This window comes from Pteropus medius, unplaced genomic scaffold, assembly GCF_902729225.1.
Source record: "Pteropus medius unplaced genomic scaffold, Ma_sr-lr_union100, whole genome shotgun sequence".
Taxonomy (NCBI): Eukaryota; Metazoa; Chordata; class Mammalia; order Chiroptera; family Pteropodidae; genus Pteropus; species Pteropus medius.
Window position 1 is genome coordinate 13034265 of NW_024347791.1, and position 18171 is coordinate 13052435.

Genomic DNA, 18171 nt, shown 5'->3' on the forward strand with positions numbered 1-18171 from the left:
TCATTTAATCCTAATTACAGTCACAAGGGAGTAGGTATTGTTATTATATCACTGTTAACATTTCACAGATGTTCAGAGTCACCCACCTAGTAAGGGGTGGCTCTCAATCTATTTCTGATGCCATAGGCTGCGCTATCACCATCACTCACTCTACGTGAAGCTACTGCCATGGAACTAATGAGGATCTTGTTATTTACTCTTTTTCTAATGTAAAGTTTCTTCTGTTTATATATCAGTTTGATTGCTGATTTTGGACAAATAGTTTAAATGGTTTTTAAATGTAAATTGCAGAAGTGTTCTTAAACTTGGCCTCCGTTCACTTGAGTTGTGTTTTTATTTATGTTTTTGAATAGTCTGTTATGAACATATTTTGGAACTATTTCATGCTAAAATAATTGCTGTTTTTTTGCTCTTTCCATTGTCCAGAGGAAAAATGTTAAGCCATAGATGAATAAAGCAAGATTAAAAATTGTTCACTAGGGAGAAACATGTTTTAAATTTTAAATTATAATAATGACTATCTTAGAAGCTACATCTATAAAAAGTATCAGACTACAGTAGGAATAAAATAAACTTGTTTTCCATTGTGCTTATTAGAAATGTTATTCGGACAAAAGTAAATATGTTATTAAGTACATGTATTACTTATCTTAGAAATTCAAAACAATTTTGTTAAATAAACTCTGCCCTCTCTTTTGCCTCTGTGGGCCATGAGGGATTCTATTTGATCTAATCATAAGTATATTGTGCATTTATTTATGGTGCTCTTACTGTGATTATGTATTGAGTTCAACCATTTGATTAGTTATTAAGAGGTCAAGTTATTCAAAAGGACTAAAATTACTATTGGGATATGCCACCACTAGATGGGTATAAGTCTCATAGAGGGAGGGGTATGTGTGCATGTGTGTGTGTGTGTGTGTGTGTGTGTGTGTGAATTTTAACCTGAGATCCTGTTCAATGACAATAAATATCCTTTTGGTGTTTTACAAAACCTCAGCTTCTTTACAACAGCTAAATGTGAACACAAATACCTAATACAAGGAACAAGGAAAATGAAATGTAAGCTCTAATAGAGTAATTGTTTCTCATTTTGTATATTGATCAGTTACTAATGATAACTAATTTAAAGCTGATCCTTTTTCTAGGGTTTGATTTGCTCAGTTTGAACCCTTTCTTGTAGTCATAACCTACCTACGCTGGGGAATGTCTACTTGGCAAAGTAATGAAGAATGAATAATACCCACAACCACACTACCCGCATTTACTTTTCTTTGGCTACTTGTAATTTTCATTACTCACTTGGCTTTCCATGAAAGGATTTCTGGATGTGAGAGAAGGAGGCTCGAGAGAATCCCAGTGGCTGTCTCATGATTTTTAAGATTTTTATTCAATAAAAAGAAGAAAAGAGTCTAGTCTAATTTTTATAGTTGTGAAGAGAATAACTCAGTTTACTTTAAAATTTTTCAATATATCGAATTGCTTTTCCGTAGTCATTCCTGAGCTAGGCATTAGAATACAAGAGTAAATCAGACGCAAAGCCTGTATTATAATGGGAGATTTAACAAATGAGAAAATAGATGATGATGATTAAATAGATAAATTAGATAGCTACATATTTGATTGATTGATGATAGATGATAGATAGATAGGTAGATAGATACTAGACAGACGGATGAGAGAGAAATGGAGTGATTAGAAAGAACTAAATAAAGAGGCGTGATTAAAGAATAATTCGGAGAAACGTACTCCCTCCCCATCACATGCAACTTTTGAAAAATTTAAACTTACAGAAAAGTTGAAAAACTAATTCAATGACTGCCTGAATATCCTTCACTTATATTCACCAATCACCAGTTTTCATTTTGCAATGTCTTCTTTATCTTTCCAAATTAGATGCTTTTATTTTTCTGAGCCATCTGAAAACAAGTTGGAAATACTGTAAAACTTCACCTCTGCATACTTCAGCTTGCATCCTCTAAATATAAGGACATTCTCCTACATAACCACAGGGTTATCTTAACACCCAGGTGTTAGGTCCAGGACGGCCCTCTCCCTTACCCCACGTTTTTGTGGGAACCAGATCTTGTAACGTCAGGGTTGGCAATGCTACGTGCTCACTGGACTTTCCTCCCTTCCCCGCCCATTTGTCGGCCCGAAATATTCCCACCTTTGAAAAAGCCCACCTCAAGCCCCATAAAAATTTCAGGTCTTCTCGCATTTGGGGCTGACACCATCTCCGGCTCAGCCGGGCTGTCAGCCACTCTGCTTCAATAAACCTTGCTTAACCCCATTCTGCCCTGTGCTTTCCTACTTCTGTGAACCAAACACCATGGGCATTAGCCATGCTTCTACCGTGCTATCTAATATCTGATCCAAAGTCAAATGTTCTCAGTTGTCTCAAATGCCTTTAATAGTTTCTTTCTTCTTCCACCCCCACCCCTTCCCTAATCCAAAATCCAATTTACATTTGTTATGTCTTTTCACTCCTTTTTAATCTGAAACAGTGGCTCTATTCTTCTTCTTTTTTTTTTTCATGGCACTTTCAGTGCAGGCAAGATGTCTTCTGGAATGACCTAGATTCTAAATTTACTTGATAGTTTTTTTCCTGGAGTATTTAATTAGATATCACTTATTTTCCTGTAAATTGGAAGTTACTTAAGGCTTGATTAGATTCAGGTTAAACAATTGACAAGAATAATGAATAAATGACCTGTACTTCACATTGTATTGCATCAGAATAGGTAATTCCACTATTTATGATGGTAAATGTGAATAACTGATTAAGATGGTGACCACAAAATTAATAGGGTTAATTTTTCCTTTCTTTCTATAAATCCAAGTGAATATTCTGTCCCTAAAACCTTTCGCCTATTTGGTTTTAGCATCTATTAATGATTCTGGCCTGAATTATTATTATATTGGAGTTGCATAATGGAAATTTTTCTGTTATTTCTAGTATTAATATTGGTATGCTCTATTCTATTAAAAAAATTTTCTCTGCTCTTGATTTTTCCTTCTCACTCTTCTACATTCTTTCTTTTTTTCTCGGAAATCGTTTATTATCAGATTATAGAGAGCTCTCTCGTATTTTTTTTAATTTTTTTTTTCACAGATTTCTACCTTAATTTCTATCTCTGAAACCAGGATAATACTCATTTGGTAGGGATTTATTTAAATGATCTAATAAAACCGAAAACCTCTATCACATTCTCTTTCCCAGTGACTTAAAACCCTACATGGATCAATCCTGCAACATACAACTTCCTAGTGCCCAGACTCCTTCATTCACGATGCCCTTTTCCTCAGCTCTGCCTCAGCCACCCATTCCCAGGGCTATAATCTATATCAGAAACTTCCTCACCTTGGAAACCTATATTACAAGTCTCGGACTCACTAACAACCACAACCTGCATTCTCAAGTCACTTGCTCAAGTAGCGCCATCGTTCTAAAATTTTTGAAATTGTTCCAGCCTCAAATCCATTAACAACCCCTGGCCCAGAACTTTCTCACCCTCCTACAATCCCCTCTCTGCATAACCTCCCTCCTTGTCCAGTTTAGCTTCCTTCCCTTACTCACTTCCTTGAACGTACTCTCAACCTCTTTTGTACTTCTCTCCCTCCTATTGTCTTACGTGGAAAAACTCAAAAATTTATTTTCATTTTACCCGCACCTGAGCAGCTATATGTTGCTTCATAAAATCACAAAATAGCTGAATGGTTTCTCTTTAAACTAATGTCAAATCTCAGATTTGTTACTCTAGATGCCAGTAATCCTGCTCGGTTTCTTTAGCAGATTAGCTCTTCTATTCCCCAAGTTAATAATTACATACCTTCTCCTTCCCCTCAAAATCTCCACAATCCTCATCTACTCAGACATTTACCTGAAGGCCTTGTCTTATAATTCGTTGAGAAAATAGAGGCAATTAGACATGCTGTACCTCATATTTCCTCATTAAACCTACAACTCTCACTGTATTTGCACCTATCTTCTCCTCACTCTACTGTTAAAATGGACTAGGTGTCCTTGCTATAGAAGTTTAATCCTTCTAGTTGTTCTTAGGATTTCACGTTTTCTGTTATCCCTTCTCTCTTCCACTTTATCGAACTCTCTGTACTGATTCATTTTCATCAGTACAAAGATATACTAATCGCATCTCTCATTTTATCTATCTGTCTGTCTATCTATCTATCTATCTATCTATCTATCTATCTATCTATCTATTTATTTATTTATTTATAGCATCTCCCATTTAAAAAACAACACTCCCTTGACCCTACATTTCTAACCACTGCATCATTTCTCTGACTCTAACTGGTATGTCCACAAAGTTGACACTTCTTCCTTCCAAAGGTGAGCCTAATCCACTACTCCTTTAGAGTGGGCTAGATTTAGTGCCTGACTTCTAAAAAATAGAAAATGGCAGAAGTGATAGTATATGACTTCTGAGACTCTGTCAGAAAAGATATTGAGGCTTCCTCCTTGCTCCTTTGCTCAGATCACTCCCTCTAGAAAAAGCCATGTCATGAGAACATTTCTCAGGCAGCCCTATAGAAAGGTTTACAGGTAAGGAACCAAGGCTTCCTGCCAACAGCTGTGTAGGTGAGCCATACTGAAGGTGCATTCAGATGACTGCAACCTCGTGAATAATCCTGAGCCAGAACCAGCTAGATCCAACTAAGATGCCTCCAATTTCTGACCTACAGAGTTAATATTTTTAAAATAATGTGAGATAATATGTTTTAGGCTGCTCTGTTTGGAAATAATTTAGTGCCTCATAATACGTAACTAATACATCCATCATACGTAAACTCCTTGAGATACACCCTGTCTTCACTTATTCATTACTTATTCACCAACTGTGGTCTGGTTTCTGTTTTCATCACACAGAAACTACTCTTTTCAAGATCACCATGTTCTTATTTTTCTCCTTTTCTTCACAAAAGATAGCAGACTACACACAGTTCTACATATTCCTTTTTTTCACTTGAAGATGATTTTTGACATGTTTCATATCACTACAAAGAGAATTTCACTAATTCCTTTTTATAGCTGCCTAGCATGTCATAGTTTATTTAACCAGTCCAAATTATTTGCTATTACAAACAGTGCTGTGATAAGTTATTGTGTGCATATCTTATGTTGTACATATGTAGTATATTAGGCAATAAATTTCTGGAGGTGAATCAAAAGGGAGAAAAGCTGTGTCAAAGGGTAAGTGCATTTACAAGTTTAACAGGTATTTCATAACTCACTGTAACACTTTACAATGTGTCAGAATTTCTCTAAAGCTTTGGCAACATGTTTTTGCAGGAAAACATTCAAATTTTTACAAATCGTATAAAAATGTTATCCCGGTGTGTTTTAATTTTTATTTTTTTATTATAAGTGAGTTTAAACACACTTTCAGATATTTAAGGAGATTTGTATTTATTTTTCTGTGAGCATTCTTGTCTTTTTTTTCTTTTAGGAAGTTGGGCTTTTTCTTATCAATTTCTAGGAGTTCTTTATGTGTGAAGGATGAAACTGTTTTTCTAGCTTATCACTTATGCAATTCTTTATAGCATTTGAAAGTATAAACAAATGGTGTTTCTCATTAGAGCAGAAGCAGTACACAAGTTTTTAAACATTCAAAATCATGAACCCAACTGTCTCATCATTTGTAGTACTGAGTTTCAGGAGACATTATTCAGATTTTTCTTCAGAAAGAGGGAATATAACAATAAACAAATAAATTTATTTGCATGAACTAAATTCAGAGCTTGAAGGTGATGATCATGATACACATGACTTTTGTCACTCACTTTAAAGAAAACTTAAAGATTTCTCCTATAATATCGTAACAGAAGTTAGCTTTCAATGAACTCCCTGTTTTCCTATCTATATTTCTCTTGCTCTCTGGTCCTCATATTCATGAATACAACCTCTCTACCGGATTCTGCAAGCCTAGTCACCTTTCTTAATTTGTTCCTCCCCCGCACTATCTCTCCATCTAATTCAACCAAAATTGCCAATATTATCATGCCCTCCATCTCCACCTAAATACTTCTCAAAGCCATACAGTTCTAAGGACATTGGGAAACAATTCATTCCCACAGCTTCTCCAATTACCATCATGTATTTCATCCAGACTACTAAAATAAAGGCCTTCAACTCTTCTCCCTGCTTCCAGGAGAGGCAAGCCCCCAACTCTGTCTTTAATCTATTCTCATCCTTACAAAGTGATGTTTCTAAAACATGTACTGGGTCATGTCACTCCAATGGTTTCCCGATGCTCCTCTAGGATATAATTCAAGTTTCTTAATTCGGCCTACAAGGGCCTGCTTACTTTTCTAGATTCAATTTCACCATCTTCCTCTTGGTCCTTTATGCTCTGGCCCAGTGGTTCTCAAAGTTTAGTCCCTGGACCAATAGCATCAGCATCAGTGCAAACTTGTTAGAGATTCAAATTCTCAGGCTCTTCCTCAAATACAACACATCAGAAATTCTGGAGATGGAGCTCAGCAATCTGTGTTTTAACGAGACCTCCAGGTGATTCTTATCACTGAATTTGAGAACCACTGCTCTATCCATATTGGACTTACCTCATTTTGGTCAATAGTGTGGGCACAGCACGCAACAGTATTCTAGAGCTAGTGCTCTGGTCTAAATGTTTGTGTCCCCCCAGAATTGATATGTTGAAATTCTAACCTCTGAGGTAATGACATTAAGTGATGAGGCTTTGAGATGTGATTAGGTCATAAGGGCAGAGCCCTCATAAATGGAATTAGTGCTGTCATAAAATAAACCTCACACAGCAACCTTCTGCCACGTGAGGGCACAGTAAAAAGATAGCAATCTAAGAAGCAGGCTCTCAGCCAAAGCTGAGTCTACCAGTGCCTTGACTTTGAATTTCCCAGCCTCCAGAACTGTGATAAGTAAATGTTCATTGTTTATAAGTCACCAATGCATGTTTTTTGGTTTTGTTTGTTTTTGTTTTATTTTTTTCTGTTATGGCAGCCCTAATGGGCTAAGATAGCCTGGAACCCATTCCATTGGTGTGAGGATGCTGGCTTCCTTGTTCTGTTGTTACTCTAGGCAGAGCAGGAGCTGCTTGTGCAAGTCTTGCTGATCCACATATTTTGCCTTCACCATAAATCATTATCTCTCATATCACTTGAACTAATGAGTGAATTCTCTAAGTGCAGATTTAGATGGTGACACTTGCTATGGCTGTCTCCAAAGATCGGAATTCTTTAATGCTGACTAACCAGGCTTGGGATTTGAGTGATTAATTATGCTATTCAAATGATAACTTAATCACTTCAAAAGTTTAAAGTTAATATGCATGCGCATGTACACATATGTGTGCACATGCATGCACACATATACACACACCACCCCTCTGCCTAAAGTGAAGAATTTTAAAACAACTTATAGATGACGCAGCACTCTCGACCGAAGAATATGCCTCTTTACTCCCTTCTTCATGCTATGCTGGGAAGCAGCAAAAATAGTGATATGGAACATAAACTGTAGAGTCACTTGACCTGAGCTCAAATGGAATCTCTGATATTTCTTAGTTATGTAACCTTAAGCAAGTTGACTAGCCTCTCTAAGCCTCACTTTTCCTTATTTGTAAATTGAGAGTAATAAAAAGTAATGTGACAATAAGTGATAAAAAAAAAATGCTTAGCACATGAGATTATTATTACTATTTCAGCATCCACTCCATTTCTTTTTGTTCTCTTAATTTTTTTTTCTCCCAAGCTCACATCTTAAGTACAAAGTTGTGTGGCTGGCACTGGAAGACCTAGGGATCAGTGGGATGGGGGTCTCTCCCCACAATGCTTCTTCTACACCTTCATGTGGAGGTTCAGATTTAATAGATGGTTAATGTTTATTGACATCTTGGAATGTACCAAGCACAGTGTTGAACATTTTGCATTCATCATAATGTTTGATTATCAGTCACCTGCGATGTTCCTTTACATAAGAAGAATCTGCAGCATAAGAAAGATGAGCACCTTATCTAAGCTGGATCTAAAACTGGGCAGCTTGAGCTCCAAACACTGCACACACATCTGCACCATAGCTCCTGGTCCTCAGCTTTGGGAGCATTCCTCTTTTCTTCATATCCCTCTTACTAAGTCCTCATGAAAATAGCATTAAATTCATCCTCTGCCTGAACTCTTTTCAAATTAATCATCTTAAAAATAATTATCTTATTAATACAACTCTAGATGTCACAGTGTTCCCTTAGTACAGCCCTTCTTCTCCAGCTTTAATAAAGGCAGCATAGCTAATGGCACAGGCTCTGGAGACAGACAGCCTGACTCTGCCACCCATGAGCTGTGTGACCCAGGACAAGTTACACAGCCATTCTGTGCCACAGTTTTCTTATCTATAAAATTGGAGTAATGTTACCTACCTCAGAAGTTGTTAACATAGGCAAAGTTCTAAGCACAAGGGAAGGCACATGGTAGGTGCTACATAAGAAGTAGACTTTACTATGACAGCATAATTATGTATTCATACTATAATTATGTATCCCGTAGGTCAAGCAAATCCTGTTCTCTCAACACATTTGGCTCAGTTAAACTCAATGGATTACTATTTCTTTCGTTGGTAAATAAAACAGATCGTGCTTGAAGATGTTGCTTCGCTCTGCCCAGTTCCTTAGTCTTTCTCATCCCCAGCCCTTGTACCACCAGCCTAGTTTTCATTAGGATTGCGGGATGTGCATTCTTCGCCTGGTAGGAACTGAAGACCCAGAAGAAAGATCAAGGAGTCCTTCGAAAGTCTAACCTCCAGAAAACAACAACAACAACAACAAAAACAACAACAACAACAACAACAACTATTGTCTCTTCCTCCCTAATCGGCTCATCTTACTGTCACCTATTCTATTTATTTCTTTTCTTTCATTTTTCTCGATTTTTCTTTATCCCATTTATGATGGAGGAAGATACTGATATTCACAAATCCATCCAGTCAACAAATTAAACTGGGCATCCATCATATTCAGCATTCTGAAGCAAAGTATGAGGTCAGGAGGTAAGGTCCTGTGCCCGGAATCTTTAGAAGGGTGAGTTACAGCTCTTTGCTTCCATTATCTTCCTAGTGTCTTGGGAACAATTCTCCGTTTCTTATCAAGTCTTACCTTCCAGAAACCTCAAATTCAGGCTCTGAACTCGAGCTTCCCCATTCAGTCTATTTAAGGAGCTGAGGTTAGAATTCTGCAGCTTTTAAGGTTCAAATTCCCTCTATCCATCAACAGGTGTGTTCTCGCCACAGCTGCCATGAGAACACCAGACTTTTTCCTAGGGCTCCGGATTCCCTCTCTGTACTTTAAGCCTCAAAGGAAAAAAAAAAAAAGAATCCCCTGAGTCAAGGTTTCACCTTGAATCTCGCACGTAAAGGTGTCCTTACATCTCCTGCGTTAGGGTAGCTTTGAATACCCCACATAAAGATGACCTTGAACGTGGAGCGGCGGGCGAGGCGGGGCGGGGCGGGGCGGGGAGGGAAGGGGCGGGAGAAGGACAGCGGCTGCAGCGCCCTGGCAGCTTACCGTCTTGGGTTGACACCAATCAGAGAGTAGAGCCATAAACCTGCTCGCCCCGCCCTCTGCCTTCTGCCCTCCGAGAGGAGTCCGCTCCCGCTCTTGGCCACTGGGCACCCGGATCATGGGAAAGTTGGTGGTCCTGGCCCTGCTGGGGGCAGCCCTGGCCCTCATCGTGGCGTTTAGGTGAGTTGGCATCTTGAGGCATCTTCGGCTATCTTTCTTCTTCCAAGTTAGGTCAGGGGCTACCAGAGCTGCCTTCCTAGTGAGTAGGAATGAGCAGTTTTGGAACCTCACTCCTCAATCCCACCCAGCAAACCGTCCCTTGAGAAGCACTGATGTGAAAAGTGAGCTGATTGCCTGCCTTTCTTAAGATCGTAGAGCAGAAATGCCCCCATTTATTTTCTGAAAGTCGTGCCTCCCCACCCTCTGCTAGGTCTCTCCTAGCATTTTGCTTCTGCAAAAACTAACTCGGTCGGAAGCACTGGATTTGGGGGAAGGGACCAGGCTACTGTTTATGACTGACTCTGACATTGCTCAGGGCCACTTATACATTGAAGAGTACTGGGCTGCAGAACTCACCACAGATTAAAAGACCTGTTCAGACAGCTGGGGAATTAGAAGGAAATGCAGATCACATTAGGCATGTTGTAGGTATTCAAACTTTGGAACTGGAAGATCTAGTGGTGACAGCCAGAAATATCTCAGGAAGAGTCCATATTGGTCTAGGAAGAAGACATTTTAGGTGATGATATGCATTTTTGAGTAGATCTAAAGCCTCTACTTGCCTTCAGCGGTCTTTAGGGTGCTTTTATTTACTTCTCTAAGTAAATAAAATCTGGTTAACACCTAGATCTATTCAGGAGCCTGATGCCTTTTGGTAATACTTTCTAGCTCATCTTGAGTGTTTATTGTTACATTTGCTGCCAGTGTACCCAAGTGAGAGAATCATAAAAAGCAATAACTATAAGGTAGGTTTAAGACTTATTTTTTTAACGTGACAGTAAGATAAGTCTAAGTGTAGAGTCTTCCTGAATACGATTTAATAAAATTTTAAATTATTCTTGATATTTAAAAGAATGTTTTGCTGCGGAAACAAGAACACCATATTGAACAATAATGTGACCAATTGTTTAGATTGTGGTCAGTTTAATGAATTTACATGCTTGCAAAGTAAGTCAGCATAAAATTTTAAAAATAATAAAGTTAAAAAAAAGGCTACAGGGTTTGGATATTAGGAAACCCTGTTTAATTTGGGGAAACCAGTTTGGGGAAGGGAGTTGCATCAAAAGGCAAGACCATAGTAAATTAAGGGGAGCTAAAGTACAGATTTATAATAGACAATACTTTAACTAATTAAATAATACATCCTGTACATTTAAATTGATAATACTGTCCAATTACTCATACTATTAAATATTATCATTTATTTTTGCAGCAAAGTGTTGTTCGTGTGTAATTGCATTTTAGTCTTTCAACAATAACTGGGTGAGGTTAGCTGATATAGGCATGCTACCTACATAATGTTCATACCTACATATTTATTTATATAAATATAAATAAAAGGTGATGCCTACTTGTTAAATCATGCACAGATGATAAGAAAGAGAGTTAAGAAATATGAAAGTAGTTAAAAACCATGTTTAGACATTGATTTTGGAAGTCATGCATTGATTTCCATTGTTTTTATCTTCAGTAGACAAAGATTTAGTGCATCTCGAGAAGTGGAGCCAGTAGAACCCAGGAACTGCCAACTTATTGAAGGAATTGGTATGTATGTGACATAACCACAAGGGGCCAGTACAGTTTCTTGGTCACCATCCACCTGAATGAGGCTGCCAGCTGATTTAATTCCCTGCTACTCCTTAAAATCTCATACTGAAGCTTCTGCCCCATCCACTTTACACAAGCTACTTCATCCCAGGTTTTCAAGGGGTCTCTTAAATGTCAAAACGAGCGGCTTTTTCTCAGTTCTTTTCCTCCTGAGGTCTCTCTATCATTCAAAGGTGTCATTGACTCATTTTTGGCAGTCCCTTGCTGAACTCTCCTCCTGTTTCTTCTGTGATAGTTCACTCTCCTCTCTGTTTTCTTCTGTTGCCTGTCTTCTTTTCTTCTTCCCTCTCCTTGATGATATTACTGGCTTCAAGTGTACCTCCTTCAAAATTTATCTGCAAGTACCAAAAGGACTAGGACTTAGCTCTTACCCACAAGAATCTCATGGCCTGCTGAGATGTCTTTTTAAAAATTAATCACAAATCCATAGCTTGATCCCTAACCTTTCAAACGGCAGGTCTTCTTTTCCAGTCTGAAATCAACTTTATTCTACTTAACATTTCTGTTATTTTCTCCCTCATACCCCTACCCACAACCAGCTCTTCTTCTAGACTTCTCCTATGCATGATACTCCATTCTCAAAGAGACTTCGTTCACAATCCAAGAACCATTTGTTTTCCCCTTAATGCTCATTGTTCCACATGAGACACATTGACATTAACCTCCTATACGCCCCGGCACAGGGCTGTCTGGATTTGTTGCTGACCTGACTGTTTATTTGGACTCCAAGCCTCCCATTTTCCCTCTCATACTACAAAAAAAAAATGTCTCAGCTACATTCTGTTCACTGTTTTGAGAATGTGTTCTTTCACTTTCTCACCTTTGCTTATAAAATTCCCTCCACTGATTTCTTCATCTCTCCTTGCTAAAATCACCTGCAAATTTCTCTCCTGCCTCTGAATTCTCACACTACCCTGAAAGTCTGATTCACTTATGACACCTACCACATGCTTTTATAGCTGGCAGTGTTTTCTCTTTCTCTCAATATCAGATTGCAAACTCCCTAGGGTCAAGGACTATAACTTATTTATCAATGTGTGACAGGATGACAGCATAGTTTACTGCGATATGGTTTATAGTACATATATATAATCAGAAAAAAAATCAGAATCCTTTTTGATTTTGAATATCATCAAAGAGAGGGAAGAAGAAAGAAAAGAAGAAAGACAGGCAACAGAAAAAAAATGAACTTTCTTTTTTTTCCTTTCAATTTCAGAAAAATTCCCTGGCCCTGTGCTCCCTGGTATTAGAGGAGGTTTGTGCTGCAGGCTAGAAAGCAGAATTTGCTAAGACAAACTCCTTCTTGACTTTTATTTTCGGATTAGGGAACTGACATACAGAAGAATGAAGTTACTTGCCCAGTAGTCTAGAAGAAGTGGGCAGCAGGCCTAGATTATGAGCCAGCATGGTTTTCTTCTATGCCTTGTGAACTCTATTGTGTAACACTGCATTTCTTCTCTACTGACAACACATTTTTATTATGAAAGCTTCTGGAAAGTACAATGGCAGCAGAAAACAGAAACTCTGAGATGCAAAAAGGTGAAATACTACTAAGTAGGGCTGACCAAAACAAGGCAGGCTGGATATTTAAGTAAAGATCACTAACGAGACAGTATGCACAAGACCCAACTATTTGATGAGTGAATGGCTTTATGAAACAATGGAAAACCACTTCAAGATTTTAGGTAGAGTGTAGTAGGCAGTAACAGAGTTGGGAGGAAATTTTGATTTGTATTGTCTTCAGACCTAGAACTTTGTGGTTAATTTTATTGGTGGAAGGAACTCTGTATCTTTTTGTTTTCCTTCCCAATAGTCTTTCTGGGTAGAAAGGAAGAAAGATAAGTTCATTCTAACCTCCAGAAATCATATTTCATAGATCATCTCTTCCCAAGGCTTTGAAGGATTGTTTTAACCAGGCAGTTGTTTGACTGCCCTTGGCATCTACTCAAAGCTGTACTTGAAATCTAAATAGCTTTATTAGGACTGGCCCTGAGCAGGACTATCAAGTAGACAGCCACTGCGTTTGGTGTCTTCCTATTTTTCTCTCCATCCCTTTTCCCCTCCTGCAGCCTCCTGTGTCTCCAAGATATATTTCTACTCTGTAGTAGGTTCTATTTGTTTTCTTAGCTGGATGTCAGAACCTTCTCTCCAAGATGTGACATGATGGTAATATTAATTAATAGTAATGCTTCGGCATGACCCTGTCTAAGGGTGAATGTAGGGCATCCCTCTCTCTACCTTGTGTGACCTCTCTGTAGTCTCTCCTCAGTAGCTTGAAAGTTGCTGGACTTTTTACATTAGGTTCAGGGCTCCCAGGGTTCCCAGGGCTCCCAAGGTGCATGCCGGGAGAGGGAGGGTAGAGAGAGAAAGGGGAGAACAAGCAAAAGCTATAGCATCCTGTGGCATCACTTCCACCTCATTCTAATTGTCAAAATAGTTACAAAGGTCTACCCAGGTTCAAGGAGAGAGAATATAGACTTTACCTCTTGATAGAAGAGTATGAACATCACATTGTGAGAAGAGCACATGACCATGATACATATTGATTCTACTATATTTGTAAAATACAGTTTGTCACACTAGATAGCCATTGTTTTCACCTTTGGTCCTGTCTACTTGGGATCATGTCATTTGTCATTCTATCTCTCTATTAGGAGCCATGCAAGCCCCTTTTTCATACTGGTCTTAGTCATAACTTATTATATGCTTCTTCTCAAAGAAAAATGCTCAAGACCAGCTCTCAATGGAAAGACCTCTGAACAAACTTTTTCAAATTCATTTATATTTAGTTCATCCTTAGACCTATTGCCTTGGTAACAGACCAATTACTCAATAAATCCCCAATATGATTAGATAATAATAGATGTTTAAGCCTCAACAACAAATTAGAAGAAGAGAAATACTTGGCAGAGACAAGAAGTCTTTTAAGAAATGTTCACAATAATTTTCCAAATGTTATCGCTCGGTCTGTACATCAGTCTTCCATGGGGAATAAAGCTAAATTTCTCAGGACAGACCCTAGAAATCATTATTTAAAGAATAAATCTAGGATATCAATTTATTTTATAGTTATTTCTTTTTTTTCGTCTGAGATGAAATTCAAAAAAGGATGGAAGGAAGGAAGGAAGGAAGGAGTCCACCTCGAGTTTTACTGTAGAGTAGCATGGCCTGTGGTATTCTTGAAAATTAATATACTTTCCCAAGTAAATAGTTGGAAAAAGTCAACGTAGTTTCCAAAAGAAGTTCAAAGTTCTGACTATGAGATTTATTTTTTAAGCCTTCTAACATACATTTTTCTAACCTTCCACTTCTTTTGCAGAAAATGGCTCTGAAGATATTGATATACTTCCTAGTGGGCTGGCTTTTATCTCCAGTGTGAGTATCGTCCATGCCCCTCGGATGTTCATGTCAATAGCTGTGTAGCAGCACATTAATGTTGCCTACAAGAGCTGCCTGATGGGCCCCTGCACACTCCTCCCACTTGTGGGTAAATGAGTCAACTGAAAAAGCCAAAACCAGATTCTAGAGGGCTAATCAGGACACCACAGGAATTCCCAGGCTTGCTCCCTGTGGGCAGTTTCATACTCAGTAGGGTCTCAGTAAATGTATATTGATTTCCATTCAATTCCTAGACTAATTTCCAAATCTGTCCAGTTGCTGTCCATCCCCATCACTGCCACATCTGATTGGGTGTCAGCTTCTGATAGTCATCTTCTCACTAACTGGTATTCCTCTTGCAATGCCTGCCTGTGTTTGTAACTTGGTAAATATTTGTGGTTGAAAGTTAACCATGTTATGCAATTCAAAACCCTGAGTACTTTCCATCTTGTTTTTTTAAAATTAATTATAGAAGAGCCTGAACTTTATTCCTAATACCACTTTTATAGGTCTGGAACAATTTTTGAATTTTAAATAAATTTATATGTTGTGAAAATGTTGAAAATTACCATGAATTTGTTAAATCAGTTGCAATTTGAAATGGGACCTAAGATGTTGAAAAAAGTAGATTGATTACATTTTTAATATAAATTTTGATTTCTGGAATTGCATGTCTTATTGTTCCATTTTAGACGATAAAATATTCTCAAATAATTTTGGCCAAAAAGGGGCACATATAATAACCCTTAATGGCTTGAATTTCTAAATTCTTGAATTTCTAATTTCTAAATATGCACAGTATAGTCAGGGTCTCATTTGTATTTTATATTGCTGCTCACGATGGTATGTGTAGGGGTAAGAGGTGGAAAAAATTTTATTCTTGAGTTTACCATAACCAAAGATAAAACAAAGTTGTCTAGAAAAGCTTTTTCTTTGTTGATTTGAATTTTCTATTGTCAATTTAGATGTTCAGTGTTATGCCAAATAGACCTATCAAAATGACTATTGTATAACTAAGAGATTTCTTTGTTGTTAGGAGATAATATTTGTAGGTCCTATTGTATTCTGCTTTTCTATTTTTACTGGAACTAAAAGTACTGAATTAATGCTGTGTAGAAAGTAGAGATTTTTTCACAAATAATTCCATGAGAAATGTTAACACAAAGTTTTAAATAATGGAGCTCTTTTTGTAAACAAACAACTCATACTTATAGGGTAAGGATAATGTTCTTTGCTTACTTTTTAAGCCATCTTTATGACTGTAATAAATTCAAGTCCTTGTTGTTCTTTGTTTCTCGTGTTACCCTTTATTCCCATTCTAGGACATGTTTGGAAGCTGCTGATTTCAAGAGTAATACTGTGTAATAGAGAGTTTTAGTCTATTTAGAGATACCAAATAGGCTTTTTGCTTTCTTACCAGGTCCTTGAAATGCTTCTCTTTGCCTGCAAGGTTACTCCTTTCTGCACATGTTATCAGCTAACTTTTAGTTTTCTTTGAGGCCTCTTTGTGGTGGCACTTTAATTCCTGAGGAAAGTCTTCCCTAAGACTCTCTTCCTGAGTGAGGTGCTTCTTCTCTGGTCCCTCGGGTTCCTTGAGCACAGGCCTTTACATATCACATCATATCTGATGGTCTTGCTTGGTGCTGCCTCTCTGGATTTTAAGCTCCATGAGGCCAGGACTTTGGAGTGTTGGTGCTTAAGTATTTAGCGAATGCATGGGCTGGTGAATGAGAAGAGTTAGAAGATTTTTCAATGCGTGTCCACACATACCTGTAGTCTGTTGGGGAAAATAAGATCCCTGCACCTCCAGTGATTTTCACCATTTTCAGTGGTGAATGATATCAAAAGAATTTCTTGCAGTCACTTGCCACAAATTCTTACCCAACTGCCTTAAACAGAAAACCAGATAAATACCAAACCTTTACTAGAGATGTTTTATTTATCATGACACTTAATCTAGGCCACATTTTTTACAATGGTCTGCCCTTAATGAAGAATGGTAAATATGAATGAGAGGCAGGATTCAAGGAGAGCATGTTGATTTTGGTTTTGACAATTTGACTTTGAGCTGCCCTTAGGAAGAAGTTGAGAATTCAAGCTAGAGCTCCAGAGAGAGATTACAGGTAAATGTGTAGATTTGAAAATCATTGGTATAGAAGAAATACCCGAAACTTTATGAACAAGATCTACAAGGAAAGAGTATAGAGCAAGAAGGAAAGAGAGAGAGATGAGGACAGAAGGAGGAAGCAGCAGGAAGAGAAGTAGGACTTCTATCCGATAATTTTACTTTTGTTTTTTTGACAAGAGATGAGGGGGTATACCTATTGCCGAATACCACAGAGATATAGGTAAGAGAAAGTCGTTTATCAAATAAGATATTTTGGAGGCCATTATTATGACCTTTATAGAGGCATTTCTACAAACTGGTAGAATACTGATTTTGGGCAACTGAGAGTTGGAGCAAATTAAATCAGGTAAGAAGATCAAATGATGCTTTCAAGAAATTTGACCGTGAATGAGAAGGCAAGATAAATGCATGTTTGAAGTAGTAAAGTTACAGGAAGATTTGTTTCAAAGAAGGAGAAATGAGCAATTTTTTAGGCAAAAGAAGGGAGCATTGGTGAAAAAAATAGTGGTAAAGTAAGAGAGAGAGGATGTAATTTCTAAAGACAGACCCTAGAGAATAAGGAACAAAATAAAGTAGGTAGCAGAGTTAAGAACAGAAGAAGGATATTCTTTCATTAAGTAAAGAAGGAGAACGGAAGAGGATTGATAAAACTGAAAAATTACGGAGACAGAAAGCAGGGAATCCGAGGAAATTCATGTCAAATGGCATATTTGTTTCTTTCTTTGTTTTCAAAGACATAGGAGGTAGAGTCTTTCAACGAGAATAAATAGGAAGAAAGTATGGGCTCTGGAAGATAATGATATAAATTCTGAATAGACACTTGGAGAAATGCAATAAATAGGTTACCTATTAGAATGAACAAAAAGATTGATAAACATTGTTGAATGTCTGGTTAAAGTTGGGGTGACTTTTTTCAATCTGATTTTAGTCTAGGCCTATAAGAGGTGGACCAGGGCAAAGGGAGTTGGCAGGAAATTTGATAAGGAGGCAGTAAGCAAAGGGTGAGAAGACAGGCTATTGGTCGATGACGCAAGATTTGAGGTCTGGAAGCAGATGTTTGTGACTAGGGGCATGCTGACCTCTTCTTCAGATTTGGTGACCTAAGGAGAACTTGAGGAGAACTTTAGTACCTTCTCCGATGCACTGCATGGGTGCTAGTGTTGTCTGGGGAGAAGTCAGGTTTCCAATGAGATGTAGGCATAGAAGGACTGTCCTAAGAAAAGCTCAAAGATGTGGTTTCACTCCACCAGGGGTGAGATGGGGGGCAGTGGAAGGACCAAGAATAGTATG

At 37.9% G+C, this 18171-nt stretch overlaps 1 protein-coding gene across 3 annotated transcripts in view; it reads left to right on the forward strand.

Moving 5' to 3' along the window:
* Positions 1 to 9585: 9585 nt before the first annotated feature.
* Positions 9586 to 18171, forward strand: part of LOC120615004 (serum paraoxonase/lactonase 3-like) — a 23984-nt gene continuing 15398 nt past the window's right edge. Inside the window, exons 1-4 of one of the 3 annotated variants that reach the window (XM_039878051.1) lie at positions 9669 to 9728; positions 10437 to 10513; positions 11239 to 11312; positions 14695 to 14750. Coding sequence is in view for 2 of the 3 variants with exons in the window: in XM_039878049.1 (XP_039733983.1) it covers positions 9667 to 9728; positions 11239 to 11312; positions 14695 to 14750 (192 nt within the window). In the remaining variant the exon portion in view is untranslated. Of the gene's footprint in view, positions 9729 to 10436; positions 10514 to 11238; positions 11313 to 14694; positions 14751 to 18171 lie in introns of all 3 variants that reach the window. The other 2 variants (XM_039878049.1, XM_039878050.1) reach the window with 2 other exon arrangements.